Source organism: Leptodactylus fuscus, chromosome 9 (assembly GCF_031893055.1).
Source record: "Leptodactylus fuscus isolate aLepFus1 chromosome 9, aLepFus1.hap2, whole genome shotgun sequence".
NCBI lineage: Eukaryota > Metazoa > Chordata > Amphibia > Anura > Leptodactylidae > Leptodactylus > Leptodactylus fuscus.
The window spans coordinates 50,233,620-50,248,636 of NC_134273.1; the positions used below are offsets into that span (position 1 = coordinate 50,233,620).

The 15,017-nt window shown below is 47.4% G+C and overlaps 1 protein-coding gene and 1 long non-coding RNA gene across 2 annotated transcripts in view; one reads left to right on the top strand and one right to left on the bottom strand.

The window, feature by feature from the left end:
- The window catches only part of LOC142218189 (uncharacterized), a 136,361-nt gene that overhangs the window by 60,034 nt on the left and 61,310 nt on the right, over nt 1–15,017 (top strand). The gene's annotated exons all lie outside the window — the stretch shown is intronic.
- FOXRED2 (FAD dependent oxidoreductase domain containing 2) overlaps nt 1–15,017 on the bottom strand; it is a 47,729-nt gene that overhangs the window by 22,369 nt on the left and 10,343 nt on the right. Inside the window, exons 3-4 of the mRNA XM_075286701.1 lie at nt 14,648–14,899; nt 1,011–1,292 (exon numbers count right to left, since the gene is read on the bottom strand). Coding sequence (XP_075142802.1) covers nt 1,011–1,292; nt 14,648–14,899 — 534 coding nt within the window. The remainder of the gene's footprint in view (nt 1–1,010; nt 1,293–14,647; nt 14,900–15,017) is intronic.

Consider the following 15,017-nt stretch of genomic DNA (forward strand, 5'->3'; position numbering starts at 1 on the left):
ATAGCCCCAATTCTATTGCTAGGGGACTTCCAGTGTATTTCTGGGGAGAAGGTGGGGGGGCACACCGTTGGAACGTAGATCGGGGGTGTATATATAGGGTATACGGGAATACACTGTCAGTGTATTCCATTCAGGATCCTGGGAAAGCTGGATTGCGGCGATTGAGCCCGTCAGTGCCACGTTACACTGACAAGCTTCTCCTTGGAATTTAGCTCTTACAAGAGCTGTTGCTTATCGTCTGCTTCCTATCCTATTCTACCCCTGCCTACCAGAATCTAAGCCCTAGCTAAATGGACGGAAACCTCCGTCCCCGGTGAATTGCAAGCTCAGAATGACGCGAACCTGGGCGGCGCTGTTCTTTTAAACCAGAGGTCACATGTTTTCGGCAGCCAATGGGTTTTTCCTACTTTTTTCAACGTCACCGGTGTCGTAGTTCCTGTCCCGCCTACCCTGCGCTGTTATTGGAGCAAAAAAGGCGCCAGGGAAGGTGGGAGGGGAATCGAGTAATGGCGCACTTTACCACGCGGTGTTCGATTCGATTCGAACATGGCGAACAGCCTAATATCCGATCGAACATGTGTTCGATAGAACACTGTTCGCTCATCTCTAATTATTATTATTATTATTAATAAATTATTACGTTAAGGTTTTAAAATGTAAATAAATTTGGTATCCTCGTAATCATACTGAAACAGAATACAGATGACATGTCATTTTGACTGCACAGTGAACATAAGAAAGTCGCACAAATGCACTTTTTCTTCAAATTCACCCCTTTTTGACTTTCTTCGCAGCTTCCCAGTACTTTGTAAAGAATAATTAACGGCAGCAGCATGAAGAAAAATTTGTCCTGTAAACATTAAGACCTCATATGGCTCTGAGAGCGGAAAAATAGACAAGTTATGGGGTTTGGAAGGTGGTGGTGGGGAAGGGGGGGGGGGGAGTCAGGAACGAAAAACAAAGATCTAAAAATGCTTGTGGCGAGAAGGGGTTAAGCATCCGTAACATACTTGTCATAAATGGAGAAGTCAAATTTCCAACCCAGGCAACGGATCACACGGTCATATGGTTCACGAGCAGCAAAGTTGTCCAGATCATCCTGCGGAAGCATGGAGGCAGATTTCATTGAGTGATTACTTGCAGCGCTTAGGCCCCTCTTCAGATAATGCTTGTGGGTAACATATAACTTTCCCGAATCGTCACGGTATAATGCCAAATCAGAAAGATCTCCTTCCAAGAGGCCATCTAATGACTTCAGCTGGTATGTGTCCAATAGACCATTGTTAACAGCTCTAAAGAGGAGTAAAAAGAAAAGAACAATGTGTCAGTGTTGCTGAAAACTACAAGGGAAACTGAATTGCCTATGACTTGCTTTTTCTGTGATTCAATGCAAAAGTCACATGGCGTAACCACTTCCACCAATAAGCAGCAGGTTGAGGTATATTTAGTGCTCTTTATGAACTATTCTAATAAATGTATTGCTTTACATGTAAACTGTATACAGCAGAGCAGATTGTCTAGATTTATCAAAACTAAAAGAAAAACTATTTTGCCAATTTAACAAGGAATTCTGAACAATGATTTGTTGCTATGGATGTGACATTACCTATAGACAGCAATGTAATACAACTATATACAAAACACACCGCGACAGATAAACTAATACCAACTAACCCCTTAAAAGGGTTTTCTGGGCAAAAAATATTTTTGTAATAAAGAACAAATGTGCTATCAATGGGTTAATAAGTGCACCCAAATACCTTTAGAAGTGTTTTGAGTTGAGAGATTTCTGGGTTTCTCTGGGAGCGCCTGGCATCTTCTGCATTTGTTTACATGCTGTAGCTTCATGTTGCTTTAGCAAATGCTATACATGGTGGTAGTTGTAGGCTCTCACACCATGTCTCTTACTTCTCCCCCCTCTCACTCTAAACCCCCTCTCTTTCTCCCTGTCTGCCCACTACTATCCCCTTTCCAACTAACTCAAACCACCACCCCTAACCCATTATACTTATCCATCTTCTTCCTGTCTAGACTTCCTTCTGCAGGGAATGGCTCCTCCTCTTCTTTGACTCTGACTTTGTTAGTGTCTGCACAGCAGTACTGGCACTGTGCTGTAACCAGAACTCCATCTCTACTGCATAGGCGTGGGTGGCTCCTTTGGACTCCCATACTTGAACAATAAAGATGGCATGTTGGCTGCAGTGTAAAGCTGGGACTCTTTTGTGCATCATGCGGGCAGATGTGACAGAAGGAGGAGGAGCCATTTCCCATAGAAGAAAGTCTGGAAGAAAGACATGCGAGTATGAGGGGGTTGTATTGGTGACATTCTATTTCTGGACCAAAAATAAAAGATAATAGCACTGAGCTGCATAGTGAAGGACTGCTGGGTGAGGATAGTGAAATGACAATAGATCAGTAACTTTCACCTTATTGAGATGTGAGGAATTCACAACTACTTGAATCACAGTAGAACCAATTGGCAGAGGGTTGATGATGATGGGATCAGTCAGGTCCAGACACCCAAGGGTGTTGAAGATCAGTACCAGGACAACAGGAGAATCCAGCAGGAATCACCAAAGGATCGCACTCTCACAGAGTTAGAGCATCAGTTGAAATTCTTTATTGAAGTCGCAAAATACAAAGTACGTTTCAGGGTTAACACCCCTTTGTCAAGTGTTCAAGGACAGGCGCTGTCCTTAAACACTTAACAAGCCCCTGTCCTTGACTTGACTAGCGCCTGTCCTTGAACACTTGATAAAGGGGTGTTAACCCTGAAATGTACGTTGTGTTTTGCGACTTTAAAGAATTTCAACTGATGCTATAACAGTGGTTCTTAGCCTTGTTTGAGGTACTGAACCCACCACTTTCATATGCACATTCACCGAACCCTTCTTTAGTGATAAATCATATATGATTTATTTTCAAATTCAGGACATAGGTATATGTTTTTTTACTGGTACACAAAATGAACCGTGCATATGGCCTAGGGTTCGATCGAACCCTGGTTAAGAACCACTGTGCTATAACTCTGTGAGAGCGCGATCCTTTGGTGATTCCTGCTGGATTCTCCTGTTGCCCTGGTACTGTTCTGTTTCAGGAAACGGGGAAACGGATCATCACCAGATAATCAGAAAATGTGCCTGGGGAGGTCATGTGATGTATGGGTAACTATACATTTTTGCTAAATTATGTAATTTAAAAAGTAGGAGGGGGGAGGGTGTAATGTAGGAATTTCTATTTATACCAGACGACCCCTTTAAAAACACAGCCTAAAAGTACCTTAAAGGGGGTTGTCCAGGCAACTCCTTGTCCAGGCAACCCCCCCGGGTGATTTAAAAATTAAAAGGGTTGTCCATTTTTGCCTGGACAACCCCTTTAAGGACCAGGCCTCATTTTTAAACTCTGACATGTTTCACTTTATCTGGTAATAACTGTGTGATGCATAAACTTATCAACGTATTTCTGAGACTGTTTTTTCTCGCAGTCAACTTTTAAACTCATTCACTTGAATGGGTTTGTAAAGGTGACCGCCGATGTCCACCTACTGCCTGTCTGCAGGGTAACCGTTTTTTTTTATAGCCGGGCACAAAGTCGGACATGCAGGACTTTGTGTCCGGCTAAGAAAACCGATTTCCCCGTGGACAGGCCACAGGCAGACAACGGCGGTCACCTTTACAAACCCATTCAAGTGAATGGGTTCTAAAGCTGACCGCTGGGTTATTCTTAATGGGTTTGTAAAGGTGACCGCCGTTGTCTGCCTGTGGCCTGTCCACGGGGAAATCGGTTTTCTTAGCCGGACACAAAGTCCTGTATGTGCGACTTTGTGCCCGGCTATAAAAAAAAACAAAAAAAAACGGTTACCCTGCAGACAGGCAGTAGGTGGACATCGGCGGTCACCTTTACAAACCCATTCAAGTGAATGAGTCCCCTGTCCAGTTTCACCGGGGCTGAAGACGGAAACCCGGCGGAATGCACACACCGGATACTGAGTACAAGTGTGAATGAACCCTAATCAGTATGTAATCAGTTTTTGACCAATCAGTTTTTCTTTCTCCTCCCCCTTCTTCATTTTGAGTATGTGCAAAACAGACGCAAACTGATTGCTATCAGTATGTAATCAGTATCAGTAATCAGTTTTCCATAGACTTCAATGTTAAAACAAAATGGATTGGTTGCTGTCTGTCTGGAATGCTTAGGCCTGGTTCACATCTGCATTCGGCAAATCCATTTAAAATCAGTATTTGGGTATGTTCACACAGAGGAAAAGGTCGTGGAAACCTTTTCCGCCTTGTGAACATTCTGCACGGCCAGCCGCGACAGGATGCCGATGCAGCATCAGCATTCTGTCGCGGCATCCCGCTCCTGATTAGGCCCGAATGAATGGGCCTAAACAGGTGCATGTCTTGAGCCGTGGAGCTGAATCAGCCACGGAATCCGCAGCAAGATAGGTCATCTCACTTCTTTTTTCTGCTACTAGCTAGCGGAATAAAAAGCAAGCTGCTCCCATTGAAGTTCATAGGAGCCATTTTTGCACACGGATTTTGAGGCGGATTCCTCAAAATCTAGAGGAGAGAAACATTTTTTGAACAGAAAAATATTATGGTATTATTAAATAAAAGTAAAGACAAGTTGATTCAGTATTTTAGATTGATTGCCAGATTGGAGAAGGAATTTTTTTCCCCTGACATGGTGCAATTGGAACAAGCCTCATGAGTAGAGATGAGCGAACACTAAAATGTTCGAGGTTCGAAATTCGATTCGAACAGCCGCTCACTGTTCGTGTGTTCGAACCCCATTATAGTCTATGGGGAACATATACTCGTTAAGGGGGAAACCCAAATCCGTCTCAGGAGGGTCACCAAGTCCACTATGACACCACATGAAATGATGCCAACACCTCTGGAATGACACTGGGACAGCAGGGGAAGCATGTCTGGGGGCATCTAACACACCAAAGACCCTCTATTACCCCAACATCACAGCCTAACAACTACACACTTTACACACTCAATACCACCTCTCTGACAGTAGGAAAACACCTTGAAACATGTGTATTTGGCACTTGGAGTGAGGAGAGCTTGTCACCAGCAGTGAATTTGGCCCTTGTAGTAAGTTGAGGTTGGCACCAACATTTGTTTTGAAAATCAGGATGGATTGAGCCTCTAACCAGCAGAGTTTGGGCAAATTCATGGTGGAGGGAGCCTCTAAAAACCACAGTTTGGCCAAATTCATGGTGGAGGGAGCCTCTAAAAACCCCAGTTTGGACCAATTCATGGTGGAGGGAGCCTCTAAAAACCCCAGTTTGGACCAATTCATGTTGGAGGGAGCCTCTAAAAACCACAGTTTGGACCAATTCATGGTGGAGGGAGCCTCTAAACAGCCAAGTTTTGGTAAATTCATGGTGGAGGGAGCCTCTAAAAACCCCAGTTTGGGCAAATTCATGGTGGAGGGAGCCTCTAAACAGCCAAGCTATGGGAAGTTCATGGTGGAGGGAGCCTCTAAAAACCCCAGTTTGGCCCAATTCATAGTGGAGGGAGCCTCTAACCAGCCCAGTTTGGACCAATTCATGGTGGATTGAGCCTCTAGACAGCCAAGTTTTGGGAAATTCATGGTGGAGGGAGCCTCTAAAAACCCCAGTTTGGGCAAATTCATGGTGGAGGGAGCCTCTAAAAACCCCAGTTTGGGCAAATTCATGGTGGAGGGAGCCTCTAACCAGCCAAGTTTGGACCAATTCATGGTGGATTGAGCCTCTAAACAGCCACGTTTTGGGAAATTCATGGTGGATAGAGCCTCTAAAAACCCCAGTTTGTGCAGATTCATGGTGGAGGGAGCCTCTAACCAGCCCAGTTTGGACCAATTCATGGTGGAGGGAGCCTCTAAAAAACCCAGTTTGGACCAATTCATGGTGGAGGGAGCCTCTAAAAACCCCAGTTTGGCCAACTTCATGGTGGAGGGAGCCTCTAACCAGCCCAGTTTGGACCAATTCATGGTGGAGGGAGCCTCTAAACAGCCAAGCTATGGGAAGTTCATGGTGGAGGGAGCCTCTAAACAGCCAAGTTTTGGGAAATTCATGGTGGAGGGAGCCTCTAACTAGCAGAGTTGTGGGAAATCAGGGTGGAGGGAGCCTCTAACCAGCAGAGTTGTGGCAAATCAGGGTGGAGGGAGCCTCTAACCAGCAGAGTTGTGGGAAATCAGGGTGGAGGGAGCCTCTAACCAGCAGAGTTGTGCGAAATCAGGGTGGAGGGAGCCTCTAACCAGCAGAGTTGTGGGAAATCAGGGTGGAGGGAGCCTCTAACTAGCAGAGTTGTGGGAAATCAGGGTGGAGGGAGCCTCTAACCAGCAGAGTTGGGGGAAATCAGGATGGAGGGAGCCTCTAACCAGCAGAGTTGGGGGAAATCAGGGTGGAGGGAGCCTAGTATTAGCAGAATTGTGCAACGCTTATGGTGGATGAGTATGAGGATGCGGAGGAATTGGAGAGGTTGAGCACAGACATGGAGTTTCATGTTGGGGTGCTTTACACAGGTGGGCACGAAAATGAAGGCTCTATCCAGTGGTGGTTCATTTTTATCAAAGTGAGCTGGTCGGCACTCTCAGCTGACAGACGGGTGTGCTTGTCAGGGATGATGCCACCGGCTGCACTGAACACCCTCTCAGATAGGACGCTGGCGGCAGGACAGGACAGCACCTCCAAGGCATATAGGGCAAGTTCAAGCCACAGGTCCAACTTCGACAACCAATACGTGTAGGGCGCAGAGGGGTCGGAGAGGACAGGGCTATGGTCGGAAAGGTATTCCCGCAACATGCGCCTATACTTCTCACGCCTGGTGACACTAGGACCCTCCGTGGCGGCACTTTGGCGAGGGGGTGCCATCAAGGTGTCCCAGACCTTAGACAGTGTGCCCCTCGTTTGTGTGGACCGGTGAGAACTTGGTCGCCTACTGGAGGAACTGCCCTCCCTGCCGCCAACGTCACATGCTGGAAACATCTCCATCATATTCTGCACCAATTGCTTGTGGCAAGCATTGATGCGATTGGCCCTCCCCTCTCTAGAGGAGTTGTTGTTTTTATACCGGGGGTCAAGGATAGCAAAGATCCAGTACTGGTTGTCCTCCATGATTTTGACAATACGCTTGTCGGTTGTAAAGCACCCCAACATGAACTCAGCCATGTCTGCCACAGTGTTAGTTGGCATGACTCCTCTGGCCCCACCGGAAAGTTCAAACTCCATTTCCTCCTCATCGTCCATGTCTACTCATCCGCGCTGCAACAATGGGACGATTCGAAGTTGCCCGGAAGCCTCCTGTATCACCATCACATCATCGGACAACTCTTCTTCCTCCTCCTCCTCCTCCATTAAACACGATGAAGCGGACAGATGTGTGGACCTACTCTCCAGCTGTGACGGATCGGATGCTATCCCTGACTCCTCTGTGTGATCTGAGTTATCCCTGATGTCAATCAGGGATTCTCTCAGAACACACAAGAGCGGGATTGTAAGGCTCACCATCGCATCTTCAGAGCTCACCCTCCTTGTGGACTCCTCAAACACCCGTAGGATGTCACAAAGGTCTCTCATCCATGGCCACTCATGGATGAGAAACTGAGGCAGCTGAATTTGTGGCACCCTAGGGTTTTGTAGCTGGTATTCCATCAAAGGTCTCTGCTGCTCAACCACTCTATTCAACATCTGAAACGTTGAGTTCCAGCGTGTGGGGACGTCGCACAAAAGCCGGTGTTGTGGCACATGCAGGCGTTGCTGGAGAGATTTTATGCTAGCAGCGGCTACTGTCGACTTGCGAAAGTGGGCGCACATGCGCCGCACTTTCACCAGTAGCTCTGGAACATTGGGGTAGCTCTTTAGGAAACGTTGCACCACTAGGTTGAAGACGTGGGCCAGGCATGGAACATGTTGGAGTCCGGCAAGCTCCAGAGCTGCTACCAGGTTCCGGCCGTTATCACAATATCACAAACGACCATGCCTGGGCCCAGGTGCAGCGGCTCAAACCATATTGCCGTCTCATCGAGGAGGGCATCCCTCACCTCGGAGGCAGTGTGCTGTCTGTCCCCCAAGCTGATCAGCTTCAGCACGGCCTGCTGACGTCTACCAACGCCAGTGCTGCAACGTTTCCAACTCGTAGCTGGGGTCAATCTAACAGCGGAGGAGGAGGCGGTGGCGGAGGAGGAGGAGGAGGCGGTGGCGGAGGAGGAGGCAGTGGCGGAGGAGGAGGCGGTGGAGGAGGAGGAGGCGGTGGAGGAGGAGGGGGGTGTTCTTCTCGTGTCCCTGACAGGAATGTTAGGCGGGGAGACGAGGTACACCGGGCCAGTTTGGGAAGCTGTCCCAGCCTCAACTACATTCACCCAGTGAAATGTAGCGTCCCTGTCCACATGCACTTGTCCACGCGTCGGTGGTCAAGTGGACCTTTGTGCAAAGCGCGGAACTAAGGGCCCGCCTGATGTTGAATGACACGTGCTGGTGCAAGGCGGGGACGGCACACCGGGAGAAGTAGTGACGGCTAGGGACGGCATAGCGAGGTGCCGCAGTTGCCATCAGGTCCAGGAAGGCGGGAGTTTCAACAAGCCGGAACGCCAACATCTCCTGGGCCAGCAGTTTAGCGATGTTGGCGTTCAAAGCTTGCGCGTGTGGGTGGTTAGCGGTGTATTTCTGCCACCGCTCCAATGTCTGAGAGATGGTGGGTTGTTGTAAAGAAGCGCCTGATGGTGCCTTTGATGGTGCAGGAGAAGGAGATAAGACAGGAACAGGGGAGGATGAGGAAGAAGTCAACAAAGTGGCGGAGGCAGATGAAGTGGTGTCCTGGCTCGTCCTCTGGAGTGCATCGCCAGCACAGTCAGCAGTGGCAGTGGCAGAGGCAGAGGCAGTGGCGTGAACGGCAGACGGCCTTTGTCCTGCCGTTGCTGCCTGCCACTGATTCCAGTGCTTGGATTCCAAATGACGGCGCATTGAAGTGGTGGACAGGTTGCTCTTCTCAGAGCCCCTAATCAATTTCGAGAGGCAAATTGTGCAGACAACACTATATCTGTCCTCGGCGCATTCCTTGAAAAAACTCCACGCCTTCGAGAAACGTGCCCTCGAGGTGGGAGTTTTTCGGGGCTGGGTACGAACTGGAACATCTTGGGAGATTCCGGGTGTGGCCTGCCTTCGCCTAAGCTGCTGACCTCTGCCTCTGCCTCTAGCTACCCTTTTTGGTGCTGCACTTGCCTCAATATCCACACTACTTTCCCCGCTTGACATCCCCCCTGTCCAGGTTGGGTCAGTGTCCTCATCATCCACCACTTCCTCTTCCAACTCCTGTCTCATCTCCTCCTCCCGCACAATGCGCAGGTCAACTGGATGCCCTGACGGCAACTGCGTCACATCGTCGTCGATGAGGGTGGGTTGCTGGTCATCCACCACCAAATCGAACGGAGATGGAGGAGACTCTAGTGTTTGAGCATCTGGACACAGATGCTCCTCTGTTAGGTCCGTGGAATCGCGACATGGAGGGGCAGGTTGAGGGACAATGAAAGGAGCGGAGAACAGCTCTGGGGAGCAGGGACAGTTGGGGTTATTGTTCTGTGAAGCTTGGGAATTTTGGGAGGAAGGAGGACAAGACTGTTGGGTAATAGGAGGAGAGGAGGCAGAGCCTGACTGGCTGCTGGACAATGTGCTGTAAGCGTTATCCGACAGCCATTGCAAGACCTGTTCCTGGTTCTCGGGCCTACTAAGGTTTGTACCCTGCAGTTTAGTTAATGTGGCAAGCAACCCTGGCACTGTGGAGTGGCGCAATGCTTGCTGCCCCACAGGAGTAGGCACGGGACGCCCTGTGGCTTCACTGCTACCTTGCTCCCCAGAACCATTCCCCCGAGCTCACCCACGGCCTCGTCCACGTGCCTTTCCGGGAGCCTTGCGCATTTTGAATTCCCAGTCAGAAACTGGCACTATATGGCAGTAGCAAGAAATGAGGGTATTTGTAACCCCAATATATTCTTTGAATTCCCAGTCAGACAATGGCACTATATGGCAGTGGCAAAAATAGTGGGTGTATATAGCCCCAATTCTATTGCTAGGGGACTTGCTGGGTATTTCTGGGGTGAAGGTGGGGGGGCACACCGTTGGAACGGGGATCGGGGGTGTATATGTAGGGTATACGGGAATACACTGTCAGTGTATTCCATTCAGGATCCTGGGAAAGCTGGGTTGCGGCGATTGAGCCCGTCAGTGCCACGTTACACTGACAAGCTTCTCCCTGGAATTGAAGTTATATGTAACCCCAATATATTCTTTGAATTCCCAGTCAGACAATGGCACTATATGGCAGTGGCAGGACTTGAAGGTATTTGTAATCCCAATATATTCTTTGCATTCCCAGTCAGACAATGGCACTATATGGCAGTGGCAGGACTTGAAGGTATTTGTAACCCCAATATATTCTTTGCATTCCCAGTCAGACAATGGCACTATATGGCAGTGGCAGGACTTGATGGTATTTGTAACCCCAATATATTCTTTGCATTCCCAGTCAGACAATGGCACTATATGGCAGTGGCAGGACTTGAAGGTATTTGTAACCCCAATATATTCTTTGAATTCCCAGTCAGACAATGGCACTATATGGCAGTAGCAAAAATAGTGGGTGTATATAGCCCCAATTCTATTGCTAGGGGACTTGCTGGGTATTTCTGGGGTGAAGGTGGGGGGGCACACCGTTGGAACGGGGATCGGGGGTGTATATGTAGGGTATACGGGAATACACTGTCAGTGTATTCCATTCAGGATCCTGGGAAAGCTGGGTTGCGGCGATTGAGCCAGTCAGTGCCACGTTACACTGACAAGCTTCTCCCTGGAATTTAGCTCTTACAAGAGCTGTTGGTTGTCTTCTCTTTCCTATCCTAGCCTGTCCCTGCCTACCCAGAATCTAAGCCCTAGCTAACTGGACGGAAACCTCCGTCCCCGGTGAATTGCAAGCTCAGAATGACGCGAACCTGGGCAGCGCTGTTCTTTTAAATTAGAGGTCACATGTTTTCGGCAGCCAATGGGTTTTTCCTACTTTTTTCAACGTCACCTGTGTCATAGTTCCTGTCGAGTAATGGCGCACTTTACCACGCGGTGTTCGATTCGAACATGCCGAACAGCCTAATATCCGATCGAACATGAGTTCGATAGAACACTGTTCGCTCATCTCTACTCATGAGGTTTATTTGGCTTTCTCTTGATCAAGACTGTAGGGTTATAGATTGGACTTTATGGACCTGTGTCCTCATCCAATCTCATCTACTATGTAACTGTTTTTTTAAGTTTCCTCATCTCTTCCTGGCCCTCCACTTATTATACTCTGCATTCGAAAGAGACCCCACAATATAATAATAACAGTTTTGGTTCAATCATGTTCGATCTGAACGAAACCGCCAGGGAAAACCTTGCAAGACAAATCTTGCATGGTTCGCCCTACACTTATTCATACTGTAAAGGTGGCGTTGTTTAAAAGGGACGTGACTGAAATAATAGCCATTAATCGGAATTAAGGTAAAATGTTAGATTAATTTTGATTTAGGTTAGCCCTAGATAACAGACAGCTACAACATTTAGTACAGGGGAGGCTAAGTATTGTTACATTATTACACTAAGGAGACCCATAGAGAGCATAGGAAGGATGTTCCATCTCACTTTGCAACTAGTTAATAAGTAGGGTGGACGTCAGGAATTTAAATATGGCGTCTGCTAAGTTACAGTATTATACAGCAGAGACCCGGAGCTAATGCCAGCACTGATCGCTGGCAAAAAGGACCCTTTTGAATGAATGGGTTTGAAAGATGCCGGCAGGTTTCTGTCTTCTGCCCTGTTTCAAGCAGGAAACGGAAACCTGCAGAACGGAGTCCCGGGCGCAGATGTGAACGGGAGACCAATGGGAGACCAAATTCTGCTGGATAGAGGCTCAATCCACCCAGATTCCCCCCAACTCTGCTGGTTAGAGGCTCAATCCACACTGATTCTCCCAAACTCTGCTGGTGCGAGGCTCAACTCACCTCAAGGGCCAAAAACACTGCTGGTGCAAGGCTCAACTCACCCAAAGGGCCAAAAACTAAATCTCTGCTGGATAAAGGCTCAACTCACTCAAAGGACCTAACATTCTGCTGTTGCAATGCTCAACTCAATTAAAGGTGCAACGTTTAGATGGCTTCTTTCCAAACCGAGGGCGATTCCTTTCAGTAAGATCCAATGGCTGTTTCCAGCCCAGATTATCCTGGTTGATCTTGTTCAGTAATGAGGCCAGCTCAGCATGAGGATCTTCCACGTTAGGTTGTCCATGCCCATTAATGTGCATGAAGACTCGATCACAGTACGAGAATGTTCTTATTTTTCTCCAATTCAATCTCTGAATGAACTGCTCTGAAAGATGGCCTAGGCACTGCTGCAATGGAAATCACTGTCTTTTCCTGTTCTGGTTCCAAAGAATCTTGTGCCTTACTTGAAGAAAAGACAATCTTAGTCTGACTGCTGGTTGCTTGTGGTGCAGCGTTTGGAATTGGGTCTGTCAGCCTTGTGATGAACTCCTCATTATGGATCCCATTACTTTCAACAGTCTCTAAAGTCTTTTGACACTTTGAATCCAAAGGACTCTGTGTTTAGATTTGGCTCAGTCGCAGGTTCAGAACATGCCTTGGAAGGCAAGGTTTCCTTTAGTGGCTCCATCTCAGCAGGATGATGATGAACCTTGGTTAAATCTGGTGTCGGAAGGGAAAGTGGTTTCTGATCTACACCTAAAGTACTGGAGCATGTTGTTTGGACTATTAACACCTGATCAGAACCCTGTAGAGGTAATGTAGAGTGGTCCTCTAATATCAGATTCTACATTACCTTTACAGGTACCGGCAGGGGTGAACCTGCCTTTTTCGCGCCTGAGGCGGATGACAGAAAGCCGCCTCCCCCCCCCCCCCGAGGAGGGGGCGGAGCAGAGGGGGCGGGGCGAAGGGGGAGGGGCGGGGCGGCGTTAGCAGGCAGAGAGCAGGCACGGAGAGGACCGCTGCTCCAGCGACTTCCCCAATCCACCACTCGGTGACGCTAAGCTAGTCCAGGACAGCTTGGACAGCTCCTGGACTGGCTTAGGTAAGCAAAAATGCCGCCCCTCCCCGGGGCCCTGGCATAGCGCCGCCTGAAGCGGTCGCTTCAGGTCGCCTCATGGGAGGTGCGGCGCTGGGTACCGGTAGTAGTGGTTGCAGCCAATTCTCCACCTTTGCGGTCCTCTAACTAAAAGTTACCCCCGGGACTTGATGCCAAAATGTTATTAAAATCAAGGTCAATGTCTGGGTTCTCAGTCCAATCCATTGCATCAATCCCACACAATGAGAGTGATGGTTTTGGAATCACTGTTTTAGGGGCTAACAATTTTAAAGAGGCTAACACTCTGCTGGTGCAAGGCTCAACTCACTCAAAGGGCAAAAAACTCTGCTGGTGCAAGGTTGAACTAACTTAAACAGCCTAAAACTCTGCTGGTAAAAGGCTGAAGTCACCTCAAGGGCCTTAATCTCTGTTGGTAGCTCAGCTTAAGGGATTCTAACTTAATTTGGAAGGGCTCAAATTAAGGGCCAGAAAAGTGAATTTTTGAAGGTCTTACCACATCACACACACACATACACAATGACAGTTAAGGGTGGGGGCTGTTGGATTTCCCATTACCTATGCCATCTGTGGTTGTCATGGGCATCGTGATTTAAAGGGGTGCATGCTAATGTTTCTTTAGCTTTAAATTTGTGTTTCTGTCCATACTATTGTGGAGGAAAGAAGGTTTCCAAGTATTTTTCCACTTTCATAGAGGTTCTATTGAGTTTGGAAAGTGTCTAGTTGATAGGCTGTGATAGTGGTGTAATACTGGGACTTGGGCGTGTTAGATGCCCCCAGGCATGCTTCCCCTGCTGTCACAGTTGCATTCCAGAGGTGTTGGCATCATTTGCTGAGGTGTCATAGTGGACTTGGTGACCCTCCTGAGTCGAATAGTGGTTTCCCCTGAAACAAACTTTTTTCCCCATAGACTATAATGGGATTCGATATTCGTTCGAATAGTCGAATATTGAGAGGCTATTCGAATCGAATATTTCACTGTTCGCTCATCTCTAATATTGACCCAAATTTACAACAAACACATAGTACAATGTGTCACAAAAAAAAAAAAAAAACATTCTCAACAGTATCTGGAAAAGTTAAAAAGAGTTCCAAAGCTATCACCACATAAAGTGAGACATGTCATATTTGAAAAACAGGGCTGTGTCATAAAGTCCAGAACTGGCTATGACACCAAGGGGTTAATACCATCATTGCCACTTAATTTGTCTATTTACCATTTTCATTTTGATTATTTGTTTCTCTCTGGCTAATTACCTTAATTAGTGATGACCACTTTCTGGGTCTTCCCTATTGTCTTGTTATATCTGTGATCTATATAACTTGCAACAGAATGTGTTCTGACCTGTTGAAGGTGTCAGTACAGTACAACAGTGAAATTTCATAGTCCGAATAAACTTTTCAAACGACTATCTGTGTCTCCTATATACCCAGCAGCACTGACAAAGCTTCTCTTTCCTGGTCTCCTACTTGTAAATTCACTGTATGCTAATAACAGAATTTTAATTTTTTTGCATTCCTTCATGTACTTACCGCAAGTCCCCAACATAGTGTGTTGACCAGGACAGTCGGACTCTGGAACGTCCAATCATATGTATAAAACTGGTGGAGCTCAGGATATTTTCAGCAGTTTCAAATGCAGAATTCCCACGACCCAAGATGAGTACATTTTGTCCCGTGAAATTAGAAGGGTCTATCGAAATGGTCTCATAACCCTCTGCATACTCTTCTCCAGGAAATTTCAGTTTATTTGGTAAAGATAATCCAGTGGCCACAATAAGAACACTGAAACAGAATGAAATATCATTATTACATTAACCCATAATGCTGCAGCCATTTTGCGTTTTTTAATATTTTACTCCCAGTCTTTCAAAAACCTTAACTTTTTTATTTTTCTATTCAC